Source organism: Trachurus japonicus, chromosome 6, assembly GCF_045865225.1.
Source record: "Trachurus japonicus isolate A0001 chromosome 6, Traja_1.0".
In the NCBI taxonomy this organism is placed as follows: domain Eukaryota; kingdom Metazoa; phylum Chordata; class Actinopteri; order Carangiformes; family Carangidae; genus Trachurus; species Trachurus japonicus.
This window is the reverse complement of record NC_140912.1, coordinates 13973430-13992317: the sequence shown is the minus strand read 5'-3', so window position 1 is coordinate 13992317 and position 18888 is coordinate 13973430. Positions and strand designations below refer to the sequence as shown.

At 40.6% G+C, this 18888-nt stretch overlaps 1 protein-coding gene and 2 long non-coding RNA genes across 6 annotated transcripts in view; 1 reads left to right on the top strand and 2 right to left on the bottom strand.

The window, feature by feature from the left end:
* LOC146985823 (uncharacterized) overlaps positions 1–1774 on the bottom strand; it is a 179682-nt gene extending 177908 nt beyond the window's left edge. The window contains exon 1 of the long non-coding RNA XR_015035995.1: positions 1730–1774. This is a non-coding gene — a long non-coding RNA (uncharacterized LOC146985823). The remainder of the gene's footprint in view (positions 1–1729) is intronic.
* trpm1b (transient receptor potential cation channel, subfamily M, member 1b) lies at positions 458–18725 on the top strand. Of its 4 annotated transcripts, none has more exons than XM_085779110.1 (27): positions 458–1046; positions 7453–7529; positions 8289–8484; positions 8614–8827; positions 9145–9269; positions 9360–9531; positions 9890–10064; positions 10150–10273; positions 11916–11988; positions 12104–12204; positions 12509–12685; positions 12803–12937; positions 13083–13133; positions 13234–13374; positions 13458–13487; positions 13582–13874; positions 13963–14191; positions 14366–14488; positions 14600–14731; positions 14838–14966; positions 15047–15298; positions 15428–15620; positions 16185–16205; positions 16297–16441; positions 16543–16754; positions 17034–17166; positions 17265–18725. In XM_085779110.1, the coding sequence occupies exons 1-27, from the start codon at positions 975–977 to the stop codon at positions 18616–18618; spliced, it is 5079 nt and encodes a 1692-aa protein (XP_085635236.1). In that variant the 5' UTR covers positions 458–974; the 3' UTR covers positions 18619–18725. The 4 variants fall into 4 exon arrangements, with proteins under 4 accessions (XP_085635236.1, XP_085635237.1, XP_085635238.1 ...); XM_085779111.1 differs by having other exon boundaries at positions 459–1046; positions 15428–15602; XM_085779112.1 differs by lacking the exon at positions 458–1046 and adding an exon at positions 5149–5992.
* Positions 12026–15259, bottom strand: LOC146985822 (uncharacterized). The gene is made up of 4 exons (XR_015035996.1): positions 15122–15259; positions 14362–14435; positions 12794–12952; positions 12026–12146 (listed from the first exon to the last, which is right to left on the bottom strand). It is a non-coding gene; the product is annotated as an uncharacterized LOC146985822 (long non-coding RNA).
* Positions 18726–18888: the final 163 nt, after the last annotated feature.

Below are 18888 nucleotides of genomic sequence, written 5' to 3'. Positions count from 1 at the left end.
TGCAAAGCTCTGTTAATGAATAGCGCAATATTTGCTTCTTCTTTTTTTTTTTAAAGGGTTGGCCAAAAGCAAAGTGGTATTACGCGGTAATAGTTTTATTTTCCCATTAATTGTGCTGGTATTATGTAATAGGTCAAACTCTTAAAAATACTTAACATAAACTGGCTCTACATCTGTGCTGTGATACTCCTTCATGTGGGACAAAACTACATGTTGCATATGAAAGGGGAAATGAGAGATTATCCACCATGCATTACACTCTAAAATCTAATGGTAACATAACCATAGACAACATTTAGCTCTGGTATTAAATGATGGTTGAGTGGATGGGTCATGATAGAAGGTGTGCCTCTAGCAGATAGTATTGTCTGTGGTGTTAATTCTGGGTTTTGCCCCTGCATCACAGCTTGCACTCGTGCATACCTTTGCATTCACACGCTGATGCCCTCCTGTCTTCCTCTGTCAGACACACTGAGCCTCATCTGGTGGGACAACCTTTGGCTCCATGCCGGCTAACTTTAGCCTCACAGCTTGCATGGTCTCTCTCTAAGCCTTTTTTGGGGTTGTGGTGTGCCAAAGTAGATTTACCTCCAATAACCATTTATTAAATCTCTATCCATTAGACTCTGAGGCTTGTAAGAGCTGGCTGCATTAAGCCTGATTATGGGATGCCCGGCAGAGGAAAAGGGTCTATGTGTCAAGTGTGTCATCGAGTGATTTATATCCCTGGCTGGGATCTCTGTCTTGTCAGTTGGGAGTAAGCTGCAGAGAGGAGAGAGAAGCACTGAAACCTCTAATGATGGTGAAACTTTTTACACTTTCATCCAGAGGTTGCCGCCATGCGATGGTTTTGTAGTGGGTATCTAGGGTTTCTGTCTGTTTCTGGTGTTGATGCTGCTGCTGAACCCTGACCTGTCGCTGCTCTCCAAGGATTCCTGTCTAAGTCAGTCTGACTTAAATTCTCAGTCTACAACATGGACAGCAAAGGTGCGACTGGCACCTTTAAAAGGTCTTCCCTCAAACGCAGCGCATCTGGTTCGCAGAAGGTAAGAGTGCAGTCTCACATTCAACAGGTGATTCGTTATTATTCTATCGAGTTGGCTCCAACCTGGTGTGTTTGAATTTGTCTTTAAGAAGTATTTGTGATATCTGAGCCTTTTTTTGGAATTATACTCATCTCAACAGGAAGTTTTCCAATAGGTTTAATGTAAATGACTGAAAACTGCAAATTTTTTTTGCTTTTTATGAACATTTGGTAAAACAACAGGCACCATATGATTTTTCTGTGAATGACTGTGAGTGCCGCACGGCTTGTATCACATGGAACCAATACTATGGCCTACGAGTCCTAACCAATCATTTTAGAGTCTCTGTGTCCTGCTGGCTGTATGTTGGTGAGCACATGGTCTGCAGTCCCAGCCCTGCAAACTTACTGTTAAGTGGTGTTTGAAGCTGAGCAGCTGTTTGCTCCAGTACGGCAGTTTAATCCCTCATAATGGCCCAGTATGGACAACCATAGCCATGACAGATTAACGACTTTTATATCTTTATAAAGTCTGCTTTCATGTGATTAACACACTCCTGTTAACATGTCCTTGAAAGCAAGAAAGATACGATTTTATATACACGCACGCCTCTCAGTAGTCCAGTGGGCAGTCTATGCTGGGATTAATGTGCGCGCGCGCGCGCACACACACACACACACACACACACACACACACACACACACACACACACACACACACACACACACACACACACACACGCACACACATACACACACACACACACACACACACACACCGCACCATAAAGTAACTCACTTGGATGAACTGAAGTTTAGAGGACAAAAAAACAAACAAAACATTTTTTAAGGAGCAGAAAAGATGGAATATACATTGAAATATGAAATAAAAAGTATTTTAAATTCTTCCTTTATAGATTACATTTAGTGCATATCGAAATTTTCATGAAAATCTCTATGTGAACATAGATATTCTTTTTAAATACCACGGAAAATTGTTCAACATGTGGCTAAACCAGCCTACAGCCTGATGTAGTATATCAACAGTATCTGCAGCTGACATCCTTAGCGGAATTTAGTGTGATGGGTTTCTATACATCAGGGCAGGCATTATTTAGAGAGATTAATATTCTTTGTATAATCCATAGCCTTTTTTATAGAGGTTTTCCTCTGCAGAGCAATCAGAAATGTCATGGCTCTCAGCTGAACAGCACTTCACTTTTAATGAGATCGGTAATGTTGCTAAATATAAACTCATTGGTTGCATGGACCAGTCGGCTGAGAGATAACACCCTTTTTTCTGATCATTCATATTTGCTATGTAGTTAAGACAGTCGTTAATCATGGATTTATCTGCTTTATTTAAATTATATGTGTACACTTCATTATTTACAGTGGGTCATGACATGAAGGAGGATTTATTTTTCATCAGAAATAGAGTACAGGCACCAACTCTTTGAATAGTTTGGATGGGTGACACTTGATTAGAAATTAGGGCAAAAGTCAGCTTTACTCTCTAACAGAGAGCACATTCAGTTAAATATGTTCACGTGATGTAACCATGTGTGTTACCATGAGTGAATTTAGGAGAAAAAAATCATGTCTCGCCTTTCTACGGGTACTCCATTGACCTTTTCCCTGTTTTACAAAGAAAGTGTAGCTCGCTCTTCAGTAAATAAGGAGAGAAACTGGTTGAAAGCGTCACTAGCCTGATGGGCTCCACCATTCGCCATTAAGTCTAGCGCTCAGAGCCTTATGAACCAAATTATTGATGTCAATAAAAACATTAACGTACCAAAGTCGATGAAAATGCGACTGAGAAATTCTACGAATGTAAAATCATATGACTGTGTGATGTAAGCATGAGGCTCAGATACGGTGAAAGCCAAGAATGCCGGAAAGGCTTTAAGACTCAGGTCAGGGGTAAGAATAAATGTCTGGGGCACAAGACCAGCCCCAGGGCTACAGCAGAACTATATGTGAAGGTATGTGTTAGTTTGTAAAGTGTGAATGATAGAAATCAAACAAATAAGATAACTTAAACTTTCATTAGATTATGAATCATACCAAATGGATATTACAAAAACTGTGGGCAAAGCAAAAGGAATTCTCTTGAAGGTTTAAATGGAAAAACTCTTGCACCTTATGTCAAAATAAAGTATTTTCCACTAATTGGCACTATATTTAAGCTCAGAATCATAAAAAGGCTCAGGATCATGTCTATTAAATGGGTGTTTCGTTTTTTAAAGAAATATAAGTCCCACATTTAAATATAAAAATAATAATATGTCAAAACCACATTACAACTAATGTGTGACCTGGTGTCAAACCTTATCTTTTTACTTCTTTCCATTTGGTGTCTTTTTCAGTTTTCTCTTTGGGGAAAACACAGGGCGTCTTTAAAACATGTCTTATGACTCCCTCAACTCTCGGGGATAATCAGTGACATGTTGGACTCATGTGATGGCTAACTGGATTTTCAAACCCAGGAGGACAATGAGTGCATTTACAAACAGGGCTGACTGAAAACAGTTAGCTTCACAGTTAATGCAAATTTCCCTATCCAGCGCCTGTAACTCGAGTTGTGTCTCATTGCCCAAAAAATCTTTCCCCTCAAGTGAAAATACGTAAAAGGCAGATTGTTATTTGTTCCACGTGGGATTGACCATGAGTCTGTGATATTTTTTTAGACAGTAAAGGAGTGTAACATGGGTTTCCTTCATGTCACATTGCATCAAACTCTAACCACGTCGCCTTTCAATACTGAAGCCGACAATTAGTTGGTTTTATCTTCAACCCTGGTGACATCACATTCCTCAAAGGACCCCCAAATCTTTTCTGATCCATTTCACTTGTGTGGTGAGGCCTCCATTATATTAAATTCAGTACTCAGAATAAACAATATATATTATATTTCCAAAGCCGCCGACAGTAAACGCTTACAAAAGCAATGTAGACCAGGTCAGATGTCAGCATACAGGGATACAGCTATCTTCATACATTTTCCTTATGACTGTTGGAGGCTGAATTGTCCATGTAATCGTTGCTGAACCGGAACAAATTTGCTGTGATTTAGCTGCTCACTAAGCTGTGGGTCAGGAGACCAGGAACATGTGATTCAAGAGCAAAAAGGCATGAATGTATAGCTCACAGTGTATGTGGGCTGTAGGTACTACTAAAAACATGGTATCTGCAACATTGTGAAACTACTTGAAATTCTTATGTGCGGATAGAATTTAGGACAGAGTGATAACGCATATTTAACCAGAGCGATACAGTATGGTACGGCGTGAGGCCAAAATTTAAGTAAAAACATTATTGCATCAGTTGAGCTAATTAGTGTCCTCCTCAGCCGTCCTGCACTTATAATTTTCATCTCACACAGTTGTCTTTTGTTTTGAATGGTTCCTCTGATAATTCTTCGTGTTGGAATGAATGTTGTTTATTGTTCTGAGGCTTGTCTTAAGTCTGGTTAATTTGCTTGGTGTGACACAATCTGATCCTGCAGTATCTAATTCTTTGAGGTTTTTGTTGTTAAGTGCTCAGAGGCAGCTCTTAACGAGGCAGCTGGTTGCTGACTGGATTTTGGTTTTAATTGCTGTGGTTAATGAGTTTAAGTAAGCTGAAATAACTGCGTCATACTGGCCAAACCCTTCTGGAAAAGCGCTTTGTTTTCTTCAGCTATAATTAACAGCGGCCCATGCGCATTTTTTTCTGTTTTTCTTTTTTGCAGAGTAGGACCAAAAGGGGGAAGTTGGGGGGATGTTAGGTTTCTGTCTCTCTCTCTCTCTGTCTTTCTGAGTCATCAACCCTTGTCTTTTCGCTGAGAGTTACACTCAGGCTCAAACTGCTCACTTCAACCATAAAAGGAGAGATTATCAAACCCTTTCACATGAGGGAGGTTTTAAATTAATGTCTACGACTTTGTGCTTTTTAACTCCATCTCAGCTACCGCACCTACTGCCACCTTCCAGTTATTCAAGCATGCCCATAACTTTAAATAATCCCAGAATTACTACATTATGTTCTCAATGAATAATAAACACAATTCATGTTAAACTAATTTAATGATCAGATGTAATTTATTCCTACCCAAACAGAGGCCTGAATCCCTTTTTTGAATTTTAGTCTACACTCTAAAAAGTTGGATACCTAATGGTACCATCCATTTTCAGCCTGCTGTGAGGTTATTTATTATACCAGATTTTAAATGCAAATCCACTTAACACTGCCAAAATTAAAAAGCAAGATTAAGAGAATATTGAATAGCTGGTCTGTTGAGTTTTCCTTCCCTCCACAAAAACAAGGTGGGTGGAAATAGAGATTAACTGCAATTAGCATTGACTGACCTTGCCCCCAACTGGAGACCAGTCATGTCTTAACAAGGCGCCTTCCAAAAGAATGCCTGCATCCAATTCTCTCAATTATGCAAATTGGGTTGAAATCAAAGTAGTTGGAGGGGGTGAAAAATTTCAGATGAAAAGTTGCAGAGCCCATGAACGAGACTGCAGTCGTTTTTAGCTTGGCCATTCTGCTCCGTCTTCTCACACAAGCTAAGATCTTCCACACTATGAAGTGAACACAAAGAAAGGAGTTTGAACAAATTGGGAGATTAGGGGCCGGTTATCAAAGTAGATTTATTGTGCCTTGTTCAAGCGAAGGATGAAAATACCCTGTGGGCATGGAGAAGGGGGTCATGGGACTCCCAAAAGGATTACCTTGAACTGGAGTCATGAGACTTGGGCGAACAAAGACCCTGCTCACATGCTCATCATATTAACTGGCCCTCATAAAGTGAAGAAGTTTCATGTCCCTGTGGGATTCATTGAGAGCACTTGACTGGGAGTGCAGCACCAGGAGAAAGCTCTGGTAGAGGAGCCACAGAGTGTAGACTTAAACTCTACTCTCCAGGCTTAATCTCCAGCAGCCTTAGAGACAGGACTCCACAGCTCGGACTGAAGACCATGTGTAAGTGTATCTACGTTCTGTAACGGCAACTTTATTTAATCACTTTTTTCACAGCTTTTGTTGTTTTCAATGGTCGGCGATGTGGTACAAATTATAGACAGATATGAGCAGGGCAGCACTCGATGGGCTGTGTGCTTAATGATGCATGATAAGACTGAGATGGAAAATTGCTGGGGCATGCAGCAACAACCTCACTATTCCTTGAACCTTCTGAAAATAAGTGATACTATTTTTTGCAAAAAAGTTTTTTTTTTAATACCTATATTTTCTGAATTTGTAAAACATAACTTACTAACAAAAGCTGCTTAACAACTATATTATCAATATCAAATTAAAAATAATCTTAAATGAGCTTGGTTAGAATATCAATTTATTCTACTAATATAGAGAGGCAAATACTGAAGTACTACATATGATGCAAAGGATGAAAGGTGTGTCATTGCAGTACTGTTGAGATCAACAAAAAAGAAAATAATTTTGTTATAGTTATGGTTACATCTTATGAAATATAAAATAATAATATGCAATATTCTTATATGGCATTTACAGATGTATTCATTGGCCATTAATATGGATTCATATTGCTGACAGACTCTAAAAAAAACTATTAACCTGATCAAATAATTACAGAAATCCTAAAATCACAACTAAAATTCCTACTAATGTTATAAAATATTTTTGAAGATGCAGCTTGTAGCTACAAATGCAGAAAAAGTTTCATTTGATTTAAACTCTTTTTTTTATGTTGAACAGAATACAGGATAGTTTGTGGTGTCACAGCCACCCTCCTGCAGTTCCTCCTGGCTGAGGCCAGAGAGAGAGAGACAGAGAGAGAGAACAATAACTGTACTGTGTTAGGGGCACTAGCTACAATACTTTACTAGATTTTATCTACGATCTTTCGTTTTTTACTTTAGACTCAGGTAAAGTTAGAACAAAGATTTTTAGAACATGCTTCCAACTAAGAACTTTTTTGTTGTTGTTGTTTTTTTGTTGCTATTTTAGTGTTTCCTTGGAAAGATTTGCTTCCAGTCCCTCAGCTTTAATTGGGCCTCCACTCTCAACAATGGCCCTTAGAGAAACTTTGCTTTGAACTCAGGTTATTTTTGCTCATCACTGGCAACAGTGTGATGCTATTTTACTGGCTGCTCATCAAACTTAATCAAATAATAAAAGGTGTCTAATACCACAGTTGTTAGTCATCATCATACCGCAGTAATAATCGTAGGAATAACAGGATATGCTCGACCTTACTGTGTGATATAGCGGGTCTTTGCCTGTTGATACTAGTCTCTGTCATTTATGCTATTTGCTGGACACAAAATATCCTCATCTTTAACCAGGATTACCACTAAGGGAGTGAAATTCAGATATCACAAAGGGTGATCTCCCTGTGACTGTGGTATGACAGCATGTTATGTCAACTAACTTTTGTCATTTCTTCACTTTTCCCTTTACAGGCACAGAGAGCCTGGATCGAGAGGACCTTTGTTAAAAGAGAATGTGTTCACATATTTCCAAGCAAAGACCCGACCAGGTAATTCATGTCTTGAAAAGACCCTTTTCATGGTCATCACTTGTAGTTAAGGTGTGGCCTTAGGCTGCAGCTAAGTCATTGTCATTATAATGAGAGGCAACAAAGACCTTATCAAAGCAACTTTTTCTCAAGTTTTGCTCCTTTTTCCTTCCTGTGAGTTTGCGAAAAATAAATTTTGATTAGAATTTTTGAATAAACAATGGCCATAATGTGAATCCGGCTTTAGAAATCATCCGAGCCCTTTGCTAACAAAATGTGTAACTCATAACAGTGTTAAATGAAGTAAGAATTTAATAATGCACTATATTCATTATAAGAAATGTTTTATATGGATTATAAATTATTTGTTCCTATTACTACATTCATTTACTTAATTGTGACACCTATGACTGGAGGTTATCAGACAGATTAAAAATGCTCAGAGTGTGTTGTTGGACATGGTTGCTGTCCTGGGCTCTGAGAACAGGCTGAGAGCAGCCAGGCGGTGAAAACCTTTGTTCGTTGAGGCACATGTTTCCCAGAAATGGGCACAGTCATGGAAGAGCCTGCAAGATGTATGTGTCCAGGAAAAGACACAGCTTTCATGTGAAAACAAAACAACAGTCTTTGACATGGCTCATTCACTTAGTTAATATCCTTAAAAACATGATTATAATACAATGATATAGTATACTGCTCTGGGATTTCTATGATTAACAAACCCAGTTTTGAAGTTTCAAAATCAGGGACTGAGCGATTCTTGTTCTGTGATCTGTGTAGATGTGCCTGTGGTCAGCTGACAACGCAGCACCCGGCCATCCCCCCTGGTGCCAACTCTCTGGAGGAAGCACAGCAGCTGGTGCAGATCGACACCCCAAAGGATAAATGGACTGTGATCAAATACACCAGAACATATCCAACCGATTCCTATGGCCTTATCGAGTTCCAGGGTGGAGGATTCATCAACAAGGCCATGGTGAGTCTCAGTCAATCTAGCTAGTCCTGTAAGAGGTGACTACTGCATACAAACAAAGCAACTGTGTAGTTTGATTAGAAGTAATATAATACTCACAATACTCTACTGCTCCATTCTTTTCTTTACTAGTACATCCGGGTTTCCTATGACACCAAGCCTGACAATTTGCTGCATTTGATGGTGAAAGACTGGCAGCTGGAGTTGCCCACATTGCTCATCTCTGTTCATGGAGGTCTCCAGAACTTCGACCTACAGCCCAAACTCAAACAAGTGTTTGGCAAAGGCCTGATCAAAGCTGCTGTCACCACTGGAGCCTGGATCTTCACGGGTGGAGTCAACACGGGTAGGGCGCTGACAGTTCAGAATAATGCTTTTAATCTTCCCTTAACGAAAAACAATTTGTGACATTAGAAGATTACTTTTGCTCTAAAATGTTATTACATAATGCATATTTTGCATTTTCCTGGGGGAGATTTGACCAACCTATTGTCACAGGTTTAAGCACTATAATTAGAGCTTTTGTTAGGGAAAAATTAATCGCAAATGACAATCTGTGTGGATTTTGCGTGCAGTAAATTGAGTGTGCCCTATGATGCTGCCCCATTAAGCAGTTGAAAGAGTCATTATTCATGAGGTTATATTTTGCTTATTACATCTTAGGGGTGATCCGTCATGTGGGAGATGCCTTAAAGGAACATTCTTCCAAGTCACGAGGGAAGGTGTGTGCAATAGGAATTGCTCCATGGGGGATCCTGGAAAACAAAGAGGACCTCATCGGAAAAGATGTAAGAACATTTGCAGCTGCATGTAGTCTCCTGGAATAAGACATTTTCCTCTTGAAACAATTCAAACTTCTGCCTCTTTCTTTTTTTCAGGTCAACAGACCCTATCAGACAATGGCAAACCCACTGAGCAAGCTGGCTGTTCTCAACAACAGCCACTCCCACTTCATCCTGACTGACAATGGCACCTGCGGGAAGTACGGCTCTGAGGTCAAACTGCGTCGACTGCTGGAGAAGCACATCTCCCTGCAGAAGATTAACACTCGTAAGTCACACAGTGCACACACACACACATATCATACTCCATCCTCCATGGTGTGCGAGTGTGAGCTGATGAGTCTTGTTGGACTTGTTGGACTCTTGTTGGATGGAGAGTTCCTCTGTGACCTGTGGGCTTCCCTTTGTCATCCTATGCCTGGAGCTCGGATAAGGCAGGGACAGCAAAGGGATGCTCAGCTGTCACCACTGACTTCACTTCCTCCCTCCTCCGGCTTTGCCTGTTGACACATCACATCGACGTCTTCTGCTCTGACATTTCATTCTCAAAGTTCTGTGATCATAAGGTGACACTTAAGTTAATACTGGATAGATGGGTTTCAAGGACATTTTTTGCTGTTTCCTAGGTTTGGGTCAAGGGGTTCCCCTGGTGTGTCTGATAGTGGAGGGAGGTCCCAACGTCATCTCCATCGCTCTAGAGAGTCTGAGAGATGAACCTCCCATCCCTGTGGTGGTATGTGACGGCAGCGGTCGAGCTTCTGACATCATTTCCTTCGCGCACAAGTTCTCAGAGGACGGAGGGTGAGATGATGATTTCTGCTTCTCTGTATTGTTATTAATCTTCTGGTAGAAAGCCAAAATGTCAACCTTAAATCTCCACTTGCAGCCTGATTAATGATGATGTCAGAGACCAATTGCTGGTGACTATTCAGAAGACTTTCAATTACACCAAAAGCCAATCGCAGCAGATCCTGCTCATGGTAATGGAGTGCATGAAGAAAAGAGAACTGGTGAGTTTCAATAAACTAAATAAAAATCATCATAAAAGTGATGTTAACATCTTTAGGTACTTTGCACTTTGCAGTTATCTTGTATTTGAAAGTAACATGTCTGTGTTGATCAATAAATCATTTTTGATCTGTGAAAACATCTGGTCTCCATCGTCATTCATCCATTCCACTCATCTGTGTATTCCCATTAACATATTGAATAAACATAATCCCATCAACCTGCCTGTCATTTCTCCTTCTTGTTATGGTCATGTCACATAATCCAGGGCATTCACAGCTCCACTGTGGACCATAAATGCTCATGTATAAGTGCACAGCTGGAAAGTGGTGGTGTTAAAACTCTTAACTTTAATGTAAACAATACAGTTAAGCACTCTATGATGAAGCACATAACCTCGTATACGCGTCCTCAAAGATTAATAATTCCAGAGTGTTTGAGAGTGTTTGCTGAGGACCTCTGGACATAAATAGCGTTAGCATTTGTGCATCTTCAGCAGATTTCCGTAGGCGTAAGTGATGTGATTAGTAGTTTGTAATACCCCGCACATATAATCTCCAGACTCCATACATTTGGCTGGGAAAGATCAGAGCACCACTACCACCTGCTTAGCAGAGGCTCTTACTTCATCCATTCACAGTATACATGCAGCACACAGATGGAAGAGAGGATCCATCTCACTAATCCCCAGTCAGGTTCCTCTCTCTCTCTCTCTCTCCACTCCCCAGGCTTTTTTCTCAGTGGCCAGAGTGCTATCACTGCACCGGCTACTCTGCATCATCTATCCCCCATGTATTAGACGGCCTAATGCCCCAACACACTCAGATAAGCAACTTAAACTGCTTTTTCAAAGATCATACCGCTGTTGGCTTTTTTCAGTACCATTTAGTTCTCACTGATACCCAAGCCGGACAATATGACAGAACTTTATACACAACTAAAAGGCCACACTATTGCCTGCTCTTAATCTAAAGTGCCATGACTAACCTACAGGTGAATCGGTGTCACTGTCTCGTCTCCACTTAATCCTTTCATCCTAAGTGCATTTCATGTGAACAGCTGGGTTAGATGAAGAAAAACACTGATTTAGAGAGCTGAATTTTGCAATGATGTAAGCCCAGCATACAACATTTAACTGAATTAGTTCAGTATTATAAAAGTCTATGTTTTTCAATGCGGACACAGCAACCCAACAAGTGTCTGAAAGAACGGCACAAGTTTTGAGCCTTCGCACTGATGCAGGAAGCTCATTATCAACGCATCTCGAGACCAGCTCTGAAATCTCTGGCACGTTGCCACACATTCATGCCAACCTAATCCCATTTACCATGGCTGCACATGTGACAGGCCCGTCAGCGTAATTTCATTCGATGTAGTGGAGTCTATAACAAGGCAAGTACTATCACCCTGTCTGACAAGTAAATTGTCCTTGAAGGGTCAGACACAGAGAGCTACAGTGAGAGGTCCTGCTGAAAGAAATCTCCCACCAGTTGATACCACATGTGCACAGCTACATCGAGAGTGGCAATACACCTGGCACAAATTCATTTGTATTTTGATTCATCTATTCATTTTTATTATTTCTGGCAGATTCCACCAATATATCACTGCATACCTCATTCTTTTTTTCCCTTTCACATGTAGATCACAGTTTTCCGAATGGGTTCAGAAGGACAACAAGATATTGAAATGGCCATTCTTACTGCCTTGTTAAAAGGTACTGAATATATCAAGAGTATTTGATCTACAACAATACATGACAGCAATATTATTTTTGCAACAGACTACATACCTCCTCTTCTCTCTGTTTTCATCCGTTTCCTTTGCATCAGGCACGAATGCTGCAGCAGCAGATCAGCTCAGTTTGGCTCTGGCCTGGAACAGAGTGGATATTGCTCGCAATCACATCTTTGTTTACGGACACAATTTACCAGTGAGTGGTGCTCACATAGTGTCAGTTAATCATTCCACATGATTGCACTGCATTTGCAAGTTACCATTGTTGTATTTAGGTCTGAAGGAAAAGAATTTGTTTTTAAAATACATATTACTGGACTATGACAGAATTGCTAACCAACATCAGAAGGATAGAAAAAGCTTGCTCGAACTGATCTGTGATTCATATATCAAAATTTCAATAATTTAATGTGGCCAAGTTATAGAAGAAAGAGGAGACTGACATGTTGATATTTAATTGAAGAGAAGCAACAGCTTTCCTCCCCTTGTATTTTTATCAGCCTGCTGGTGCCATTGTCAACGCTACAACCACTGCAGCACCAACTCAGGAGAGGCAGAAAAGTCCTGCCACCGCTCCTCGCAACAAGACCCGGGCAAAGAAGGGGAAGGGAAAAGGGAAGGCAAAACCAGAACCTCCAGAGGAAACAGACCCCAGGAAGCTTGAAATGATTCGCTGGGTGAGAGGAGGATTCATGGGAAAAAAAAAATTAAAATGTTAATTTGAGAATAAAGAATGAAGGCTGTCTGGTGTAAATAGCAACTAGTCTGTTTGCTTTATACATTACCTTTTTTAGGTGAACTCTCTGGAGCAGGCTATGATGGATGCTTTGGTGCTGGACAGAGTGGACTTTGTCAAACTTCTCCTTGAGAATGGTGTCAATATTCACCACTTCCTCACCATTCCCAGGCTGGAGGAGTTATACAACACGGTGGGGCCTGAGTCACTGCAAATTAAAAAAGAAAAACAAAGAAAGACTGAATACCACAAAACACAGATGTGACAAAATATGACAAAAAGTTGATGTTACGTTATTTCTATCCTTTCTCCTCCTGTCTTCTTTGTTCTTCTCTCAGAAACTTGGCCCAGCTAATACACTGCATGCTGTTGTTAGGGATGTCAAAAAGGTGAAATGAGTTTTCCCACAGTATCTCGATGCATAATGTCAAGCATTTCAGACTATTTAAGATTTATATCATCCTGAAAGACCTACTTTGTTATATACAGGGAAACCTTCCTCCAGACTATCAGATCACTTTGATTGATATTGGTCTGGTGCTGGAGTACCTCATGGGTGGAGCGTACAGGAGCAATTACACAAGGAAGGCTTTCCGCAACCTCTACAATAATTTGTATGGACTAAAAAGGGTACGCATGTTTGGAAGAACATAAATGATAATGACTTGCTCAGTGACATTTTATATTAATTGCCCTTTTTTCTCCTTTTGCAGCCAAAAGCTCTAAAGCTTCTAGGAATGGAGGTAGGGTCTTCTTTTTACAACAAAACACCGTCAGTTAGTTTAAATAATGTGACTCACACAGGAGAATAAATATAATCTTTTTTTTTCTTGTAAGGATGATGAACCTCGCACAAAAGGCAAGAAAAAGCCAAAGAAGAAGAAAGAAGAAGAGGTAGAAATTGACGTGGATGACCCTGAGGTCTGTAGATTCAAGTTCCCCTTCCATGAGCTGATGCTGTGGGGGGTGCTGATGAAGCGCCAGAAGATGGCGCTCTTCCTCTGGCAGCGTGGAGAAGAGGCCATGGCGAAGGCTCTCGTGGCTTGTAAATTGTACAAAACCATGGCCCATGAGTGCTCTGAGAGTGAATTGGTGGATGATGTTTCCCAAGACCTGGAGAACAATTCCAAGTCAGTACATCTCATTAGCTTATCCATAACTTCAAACTCTGTAAAGTTCTGTATAGAAGTGATTGTTATATTTCCATTTCCTTCACAGAGAATTTGGCCAGTTAGCCTATGAACTGTTGGACCAGTCCTACAAGCATGATGAACAGGTGGCCATGAAACTCTTAACATATGAGCTGGTTAACTGGAGTAACTCCACCTGTCTGAAGCTGGCCGTGGCTGCAAAGCAACGTGACTTCATTGCCCACACCTGTAGCCAGATGTTGCTCACTGATATGTGGATGGGTCGCTTAAGGATGGGCAAGAACCCTAGCCTCAAGGTTGGTATGATAAAAATGCTTTCCTCGCCAACAACCAAAAAGAAGTTTCAAAGAGAAGGCAAAGACATCAGTGGTTGTAATATTAAACAGATTTTTTCAAAGTTAATTACAAATAATTCACTAAACAAAATAAATATGACTGTATCTTGAACAATGTATAATTTTCTCACCTAGGTTATTTTGGGAATCATGTTCCCTCCACTGATTCTACTGTTGGATTTCCGTCTCGGAGATGATCATGCACCTGGAAGCAAAGAGGAGGGAAAAGACAAGGATGATGACGCAAAATCGGGAAAGGTACTGGTTCATGCTGACTTTGTAAGATAAAGTTGTTTTCACATCCTGTACTTCAGCTATCTTTGTCAAGAATGAAAGATAAAAAGCTAAGAGTTTACTGTTACTTTGTAGGACCCGAATGCCGACACGACTTCCCGAAAGGGAGATGAAGAGGAGGGTAGCACAAAAGTCCGCAAAATCCCCATTGGCAAGATGTTCTTTGAGTTTTATGATGCACCCTTCACCAAATTCTGGTTCAACACTGTAAGTTCCTTTCTTCGAAAAGATTTTAAAGAAATGTATTGAGAATTTTTTTTATTTTTTTTAATAATTTACAATAAAATGACTATATGGCTCTCTTTTTCTGCAGATTTCCTATCTGGGCTATTTAATGTTGTACAATTACATAATCCTGGTGAAGATGGAGAGGTGGCCAACAATTCAAGAGTGGACCGTCATTGCATACATCCTCACTCTTGGCACTGAAAAAGTTCGACAGGTAACGAATTTGATCAATTTGATCAGATAGTAGTCACTTTGTATATGGACTCTGCATGACCTTGAAATCTTGGTGCATAGATTCTGATGTCAGAGCCAGGGAAGCTGAAACAGAAGATAAGTGTGTGGATGGAAGAGTACTGGAACATCACAGACCTGGCTGCCATCTCCACTTTTCTTCTTGGCCTCATGTTACGACTGCAGCATGAGCCTTACATGGGCTACGGCAGAGTCATCTACTGTATAGACATCATCTTCTGGTACATCCGGGTCCTGGACATCTTTGGAGTCAACAAATACCTGGGACCCTATGTGATGATGATAGGCAAGATGGTAATGACATAAAAGTATTTCACTTTGAGTTAAACAGATCATAGGCAGTAACAAGACAGCTAAACTGATATTGCAGAGGTTCACACTGAGTTCAAATTGATTTCAAATTGATCTTTTTTTTTTTTTTAGATGATTGACATGATGTACTTTGTGGTGATAATGCTGGTGGTGCTCATGAGCTTTGGGGTGGCTCGGCAAGCCATCCTTCATCCAGATGAGGAGCCAACCTGGCGCTTGGCCAGAAACATTTTCTACATGCCCTACTGGATGATCTATGGAGAGGTTTTTGCGGACTCGATAGACCGTAAGACTAGAATTCATAGTAAGATTCTGTTTCCTGATTCTGGGCAGATGATCAGTGTTACATTAATTTTTCTGTTTTAAATGCTGTGATGTTTAGTAATAACAGATTATACACTGAAATCCCTCATACTTTGTCTCCCCCTGCTGGTAAATTTATAATAGGCTTTTTTGTCAATGTACTGTATGGCAATACATAAGTTGTGAGGAAAAGTAGAATAGGTATCGTCAGTCTTAATCATGATCATCTGCCTTCTAGTTTTGTTCTGTCAGTGTTTCTTCTGTCAGGGTGAAGGCAAGACGCAACTATTGAGAGAATAAATTTACAAGCTCATTTAAAGTTTTCGGAAGAAGGCACCAATACATTTGCTTTGAAAGTGAAAAAGGAAAGATACATAAAGCAGAGCAATTATTTTTATTGTTTGATCACTGAAAAGTTGGAGGAACATTTTGACAACACAAGTCCAGTCTTTCATGGACATCAGCTTGACCTTGACAGAAGTATGATTAAAAATCCTAAGTGTTCTGATTTTAACGCTTTCTCCATGTTTCTGTGTGACTGTGCTTTTTAAAAAATTTCTCATAGTCTATGCAATGGAAATCAACCGTGAGTATTTTTCAAGTAAAGAATGCAATTCAAATCAGTTATATGTAGTTCTCAGGATAAATTCAAAAGCTTTAATATCCTTTTCCCTCAGCTCCATGTGGTGAACATTTATATGATGAGGATGGGAAGAAACTGCCTCCATGCATCCCTGGCGCCTGGCTCACACCTGCTATTATGGCCTGTTACCTTCTCGTGGCAAACATTCTTCTGGTCAATTTGCTCATTGCAGTGTTCAAGTAAATATATGTTCCAATGTCTGCTACTCTATTATTTTACATGAAACATCTAGCTGCTGTGCTGTTACAGTTTGTTCTAACTGATCTTGTTTCTTCTGCAGCAACACCTTCTTTGAAGTTAAGTCCATTTCAAACCAAGTGTGGAAGTTCCAGAGATACCAGTTGATCATGACTTTTCACGACCGTCCCATCTTGCCTCCACCTCTCATCATCTTCAGCCACCTCTACATCCTCTTCAACAGGCTGTTTCGACGTTGTGCTTGTGCGAGGAAGAGACGAGAGGGAGAGCTTGACGAGAAGGATCGAGGCCTTAGTTAGTTTCCTCTAATTATACATGCATTACACTATATTATTATACATTAAACTTTACAGTTTTGCTAAATGGGTGATTATCAATGAATAAACTCTGTAACTGGCTAACTGACAGATGTGATGCGCACTTTAAAGCAATTTAATTTCATCTTATCCCTTTCTTATGTTTCAATAAAACTAATCTTACCATATTTTAGCACATTCCCGAAAATGTTTTGGTCCTGACTTTTGGCTGAAGAAACAAACAAACTGAGTTGTTGATGTGATTTTGTCCTACCAGAGCTTAGGCTGAATCCAGAGGAGCTAAAAAATCTGTACGAGTTCGAAGAACAGTGTGTAGAAGAATATTTTCGTAACAGAGATGATGAGCAACAGTCCTCCAGTGATGAACGCATCAAAGTTACCTCAGAAAGGTAAACCCCCTTTTCAACTGTAGTTCTGATGTCTCAGGACATGTTAATTTGAAGTCATAGTTACATAAATGAATTTTCTGTTCTTCTGTTTTTGGCAGAGTTGAGAATATGTCCATGCGTCTGGAGGAGGTAAATGAGCGGGAGAACACTATGAAGGCCTCCCTGCAGACAGTGGATCTGCGCCTGGCCCAACTGGAAGAGATCCATGGACGAATGGCAGTTGCCCTGGAGAAGCTAGCAGGAGTGGACAGACTGGAACTAACCAGAACCTTTTCACGTAACTCCTCTGTGTGTGACCCTTCATCTCTCCTTCGCCAGGGCAGTATTAACAGTGCTGATGGTTACAGCCTTTACCGCTTCCACATGGACATGGAGGAGTTTGCATCAAAGCAAAAGGACGCAGACGACACAACAAAATCTGTTCTAGAGAGACAGAAGAGTCTGCGACAAGCCGCTAAAGATGGTGGGCAGACCTTAGAGGTTGCAGGTTTGGATAGATCGCGTCCCAGCTCTTGTGTGGACATTCTTATATCTCCATGTGAACAAAAACCTGTTTCTGTAGCATCAAGTCAAGAGACCATAACCAACATAAAACAAGGCAGCACCTTGATGCTCGACAGACTAAGGCCTTCTTCCCCTCCAAAAAGGACTAAATCCTTAAGATACTATCCAGTTGAAGACGAACTAACATTAGCTCTGACAAAGAGAAGAGCTATGAGTACCATCATCGTCGGCCCTCCTGATGAAGCACAGGGAGTAGTGGAAACCCAACAGAAAGCTCATGTGCTGCTGGGATCCTCCTCTTCGCCAAAGAGGACTGAATCTTTGAGATATGTTCCTACTGAAACACAAAGTCAGGCTTCTCCTATCACAAAGAAGAGGGCTATGAGTAGCATCATCTACAACCCAGCTGAGGCAGGTGACAATACACTGCAAACTGCAGACTACAGGTCACTGGTGGAGCAAGTAACTAAATCACCAAACCAGTGGCCAGACAACTTGGAGTATCAGGTGCACCCTAGCACTTTTGGTCACATGCCCAAGGTATCAACAGTAAAAGGTCTTGCCATGCAGTTTCAAAGCAGCACTGCACCTGCAGAGATCAAAAAAGAAGAGAATCAGGTCGATACAATTCCTGTGGAAAGTAAGGGAATCCCTCCAGGCACAGAGTGCAGGGCAGATGAAACAAAGATGAAGGCTAAGAGAAACCTCTCTGACACCACTGAGTATCTGACTGTTGCTGATGAAATGTGTTTGCCGTCTCAAAGGTCACTGAGCTGGAATGCTAGTGAGAGAAAAGAAAAGGGCTTCATGTTTAGCAAGGAGCCCAGAGCCTCTAGCAGTGAGAAAAACCTTGCTGACGTCTGCAAGGTAGCAGCTGCTGGAGGGGAAGATGTGGGAAAGAAGATGGAGGCAGAGGAGGGAGAAGATGATGCACAGGAAAAGAAATGAGCCACACAGACAAGGGGCTGATTAAGGCAACAACAGAGGATGCTAAAACAGAGAGAAGAAAATTACTATGTTCAAAAAACAAGAAGGAGCGGGTGATGTAAAAATCAGCTGGATTCCACAATCAACTGTTTTGTAACAGTTTTCACAACAAAAGCAGTATGACAATGATTTCATTAATCATATAGTCAAAGTTAGTTGTCGATCCAGAATAGTAAAACACCACCACAATATTTTCTTTTGGACATTCACTTTCTTTACTGTCTTTACTTT